Source organism: Nomascus leucogenys, unplaced genomic scaffold, assembly GCF_006542625.1.
Source record: "Nomascus leucogenys isolate Asia unplaced genomic scaffold, Asia_NLE_v1 001156F_51818_qpd_obj, whole genome shotgun sequence".
NCBI classification, from domain to species: Eukaryota; Metazoa; Chordata; class Mammalia; order Primates; family Hylobatidae; genus Nomascus; species Nomascus leucogenys.
This window is the reverse complement of record NW_022096498.1, coordinates 6,685-11,051: the sequence shown is the minus strand read 5'-3', so window position 1 is coordinate 11,051 and position 4,367 is coordinate 6,685. Positions and strand designations below refer to the sequence as shown.

General features: G+C 65.8%; 1 protein-coding gene across 1 annotated transcript; it reads right to left on the bottom strand.

The window, feature by feature from the left end:
- Positions 1–1,952: 1,952 nt before the first annotated feature.
- On the bottom strand, positions 1,953–3,620 carry LOC100580266 (receptor-transporting protein 5). The gene is made up of 2 exons (XM_030808766.1): positions 2,016–3,620; positions 1,953–1,971 (listed from the first exon to the last, which is right to left on the bottom strand). The coding sequence occupies exon 1, from the start codon at positions 3,527–3,529 to the stop codon at positions 2,069–2,071; it is 1,461 nt and encodes a 486-aa protein (XP_030664626.1). The 5' UTR covers positions 3,530–3,620; the 3' UTR covers positions 1,953–1,971; positions 2,016–2,068.
- Between the last annotated feature and the right edge of the window lie 747 nt (positions 3,621–4,367).

The following is a 4,367-nucleotide window of genomic DNA, read 5'->3' as shown; positions in this document are numbered from 1 at the left end:
CAGCATGTAGGGCTCCTGCCACCCTGCAGTTGGCCCCCGAGGCCCTGGATTGGGGTTTCTCCTGGGACCCTCATCCCTGCAGTTGGCCCCGGAGGCCCTGGATTCGGGTTTCTCCTGGGACCCTCGTCCCTGCAGTTGCGCCCCCGGGCCCTGGATTCCAGTTTCTCCTGGGACCCTCGTCCCTGCAGTTGGCCCCCCAGGCCCTGGATTGGGGTTTCTCCTGGGACCCTCGTCCCTGCAGTTGGCCCCCAAGGCCCTGGATTGGGGTTTCTCCTGGGACCCTCGTCCCTGCAGTTGGCCCCTGAGGCCCTGGATAGGGGTTTCTCCTGGAACCCCCGTCCCTGCAGTTGGGACCTGAGGCCCTGGATTGGGGTTTCTCCTGGACCCTCATCCCTGCAGTTGGCCTCCGAGGCCCTGGATTCAGGTTTCTCCTGGGACCCCCGTCCCTGCAGTTGGGACCTGAGGCCCTGGATTGGGGTTTCTCCTGGGACCCTCGTCCCTGCAGTTGGCCACCGAGGCCCTGGAGTGGGGTTTCTCCTGGGACCCCGTCCCTGCAGTTGGGCCCTGAGGCCCTGGATTCGGGTTTCTCCTGGACCCTCATCCATGTCACCTGCAGGCTGGCTGCTGTCTCCAGCCTCTGTGCAGGGTGGAGCCTCCTGGGGCCGCTGGGGTCTCCATCCATGCCCCGTAAGCAGAGGGTGCTGGGTTGGGACCAGAGGTTCTGCTGCTTCCCCTTGAAGCCCCCGCACCACCTGCATCCGAGCCCACCACAGCTGTGTGGGAGAACACCCCCACCATGCCTCCCCCGCACACCCCAGCGGTCCAGGCCAGCCTGGCAGGCAGAATCTCCGGGCTGGACCCCTCCCCACCAGGGGCCCTGGACGTGGCTTCCCCTTTCTACAGGGCAGGGCTTCCCCAGTCGCAGACCCCAGGGTCTCCCCAGGCAGTTCCCAACCTCCCAGGACCCTCAGGGCTGACCCTGCCTGAGAGGCCGGACAGTCGGACCCAGACACTGCCACTGTCAGGCCCCCACCTGGCTGGGACAGCCAGGTATCCCAACACCCCCGCCCCTAGGAAATGGAAACAGGGCTCTTTTAAAATGAAAATCCAGTGTGTGGCTTTGAGTAACAGGAGAGTTTTCTGTCATCAGCAGTGGATAGAATTTCTCAAACCCAGACAGACTCAGAGCCCCACCGTGGCCCCCCACCCTCTGGATGAGAGGTGCCAAGATCCCTCCCGAGGCTACACTGAGGCTGGAGGGAAGAGGGAGGGCGTGACAGGCCAGTGTCCGCGGGGACTTGAGTCTTTCCTGGAGAGAGGTAAGTGGCCTCTTCCACAAGCCCCCTGGGTCCACACAGGAGGGAGGTTAATTTGCACCTGACACGGAGCCTGAGCCAAAGCTTCCTGTCCTATCCCAGGAGCCACACATGGCCAGGAATTCGGAATCCCCAAGAGGGAGCTCTCCCCAGGGGAAGAAGCGGGGGGCGTGAGGGGCCCCTGCAGGTTGGAGGGACAGAAGGACCGGCCCAGGTTTCTCTGGCCTGGAAACCTCCCCTGGGTGGAGGGCTGCTTGGCTGGCTTTGCTTGGTTTTATTGGAGTTACACACACAGGAAGAGGCTGGAGCACACAGGAACAGCTCAGGGCAGACCCACAAAACCACCAGGGGCAAGAGACAGGAGGGACTGGGCTGCTGGCGGGGGCGGGGTCTCGGAGGCAGGGTGGGGTCTCGGAGGCGGGGTGGGGTCTCGGAGGGGGCGGGGTCTCAGAAGCGGGGGCGGGGTCTCGGAGGCTGGGGGCGGGGTCTCGGAGGCGGGGGCGGGGTCTCGGAGGCGGGGTGGGGTCTCGGAGGGGGCGGGGTCTCGGGGGCGGGGGGCGGGGTCTCGGGGGCGGGGTCTCGGAGGCGGGGGCGGGGTCTCGGATGGGGGCGGGGTCTCGGAGGCGGGGGCGGGGTCTCGGAGGCGGGGGCGGGGCCTCGGAGGCGGGGCGGGCGTCTCAAAGGCGGGGTTGGGGGGTGTCTCGGAGGCGAGGCGGGATCTCAGAGGCGAGGGTTGCCTGAACTTCGGGGCGTCACACTTGCTGCGGGTAGATCCCGGGGTTCAGCCGACACATGCACATCAGCCAGAAGACGCACACGGCCATGGACACCCAGATCCAGAAGTCCTCGTAGGGCTCGGTGTGCAGCCTGCGGCAGGCGCGGCCAGGGCGCTCGTCTTCCTCCCGGCGGCACCCACAGCGGGCCTTGTGGAACCTGGACCTCAGCCGCCTCTTCTGGTAATAGCCTTGGGAGACGCAGCCATTGCCCTGGGGGCCGTAGGCAACGTGGCCACCGCCCTTGTGCTTTATGACATTGAAGACTGAGAAGGGGATGGTGATGGAGCCCTCACTAACCGTGATGGGACCCTCGGCATTGGTCCCCAGAGGGGCGTCGTGACCCGCGGTGACCAGGCCACCTTCCTTCTCTTTGCCTTCAGTGATGTCAGTAAAGGAATCTGTGCCTTGGACGTCAGCAGGGAAGGAGGGTGCAAGGGAGCCCTTGACCTGGGAGGGGAGGCCACCAGCACTGGTCTCTGGCAGGGGGTCGTGACCCGCAGGGGCGAGGCCCTGGCCACCTCCTTCCTTCCCGTTGCCTTCAGCCACCTCAGCAACGGCATCCTTGACATCAGTAAAGATGAAGGGGAAGGTGATGGAGGCCTCTTTAGTGGCCACAGGGCCATCGGTGGGCTCCGAGAGGGTGTTGGTGAAGATGCTGGTGAGGGAGGAGGGGAAGGTGAGGGAGCCCTCCCCGCTGGCCGAGAGGCTCACGCAGTAGAACACAGTGGGCGTGTGTCTCCCCGCAGGGACGAGGCCATTGTTGAGGGAGACGGGGCCCCGGCCCTGGGCCACGCAAACGGGGCTGCAGAGGGAGCCCCGGCCCTTGAAGACGAAGCCTTTGAGCTCGAAGGTCTGGATGCTGCTGCCGAGGAGGCCGGGGCCGTGGAGGAGGGGGTCTCCAATGGCCACCGGGAAGCCTTTGCCCCCAGGCACGGCCACAGAATCCCCAGACAGGTAGATGGAACCCCGGCCGATGAGCAGGGCCCCACGGCTGCCGGTCACAGGGAGAGAGGCCCCGGCAGGGGTGGCAGGGCCCTCAGCGGCAGGCACCTGGTCATTGCTGGTGTCCACAAGGGAGAAGGGGATGGCGATGACACCGCCACCCTTGCCGAGGTCGTCGCCAGGGGTGGGCAGCGGTTTGCCCCTGGAGACGGCGCCAGTGCCATCCCAGGCCGTGGCGGGGAAGTTGCCTTTTGTGGTGTTGGCACTCCAGGCAGGGTCTGGGGCCTTCTGGAGGAAGCAGACCCCCAGCTCACAGGCCTCACAGCAGCCCTCATAGGCCTCCCTGGGGTGCCGGGCTGGGCCGAGGCCATCCCCGTAGCAGTCCTGCAGGATGGGCAAGACCAGCCTGCTGAGGAAGGGCTGCTCGCCCGGGGGCCTCACCTGGCAGTCCCCGGGCGCAGGGCACAGCCTGCACCGCTGGCCCCAGATGCGCATCTTCACCAGCCCCCGGCGGCCGGCCCTGTCCCACCACAGGTGGAAGAGGACGTGCACGTGGGCCGAGTCCCAGGTCCCCGGACAGTGACTGCACTGGAGCCTGCAGCGGGGAAAGAAGTGTGTGTGAGTGCAGGAGAAAGAGGCCCCACGGCCGGCCCTCGCACTCTGCTCTGCGGCCTCCTTGCCCATCCGACCCCAGCGCCTCGCTGCCCCTGCCTCACATCCCACACTCAAACCTCAAACCTCACCCACCACCAGCCACCCAGGGCCGCGGCCAAGGCAGCCTCGAACCTGCTCCTGCCTGTGCCGAGGCTCTGAAACCGCCAACCCCTCAGCCACACACAGGCAAAAGCAGGCCCATGCACACCAGCCTGCAGCCCCCTCATGTGGAGCGCTGAGAAGCAAAGCAAACCTCCTCTCAGCAGTTTTTTCAACAGAACCCGCTCCAGCCTGGCCTCCGTGAGGCCTGCGTGGCTCTGCTGGTGTTTTGTGAGTTGGGGTTAACACAGGAAGAGACAGGCCTGCCGACACACTTAGGAGGGGAAAAGCATGCATGTGGGGGCTGTCCCTGGGGGTTCAGCAAGTCGGGGTCCCTGTCCTGACTGAGAGGAGGCCGTCCAGGAGGTCGCCTGCCAGCTGAGGGGAAGGATATCGTGGAGGCCTGTGGTCATGGCCCAGGCAGCCCTGCTGGGCGTCACCAGGAGAGGGGAGATTTGGGGACAGCACTGGGAGGGGTTGGCTTGTCCACGGCGGTCATCGGACCGGTGACCATTTGCTAGTCACACAAGCAGCTGTGAGCTTCAGGAAACCCTGCATGAGTGAGAGGCTCTGATTCAGT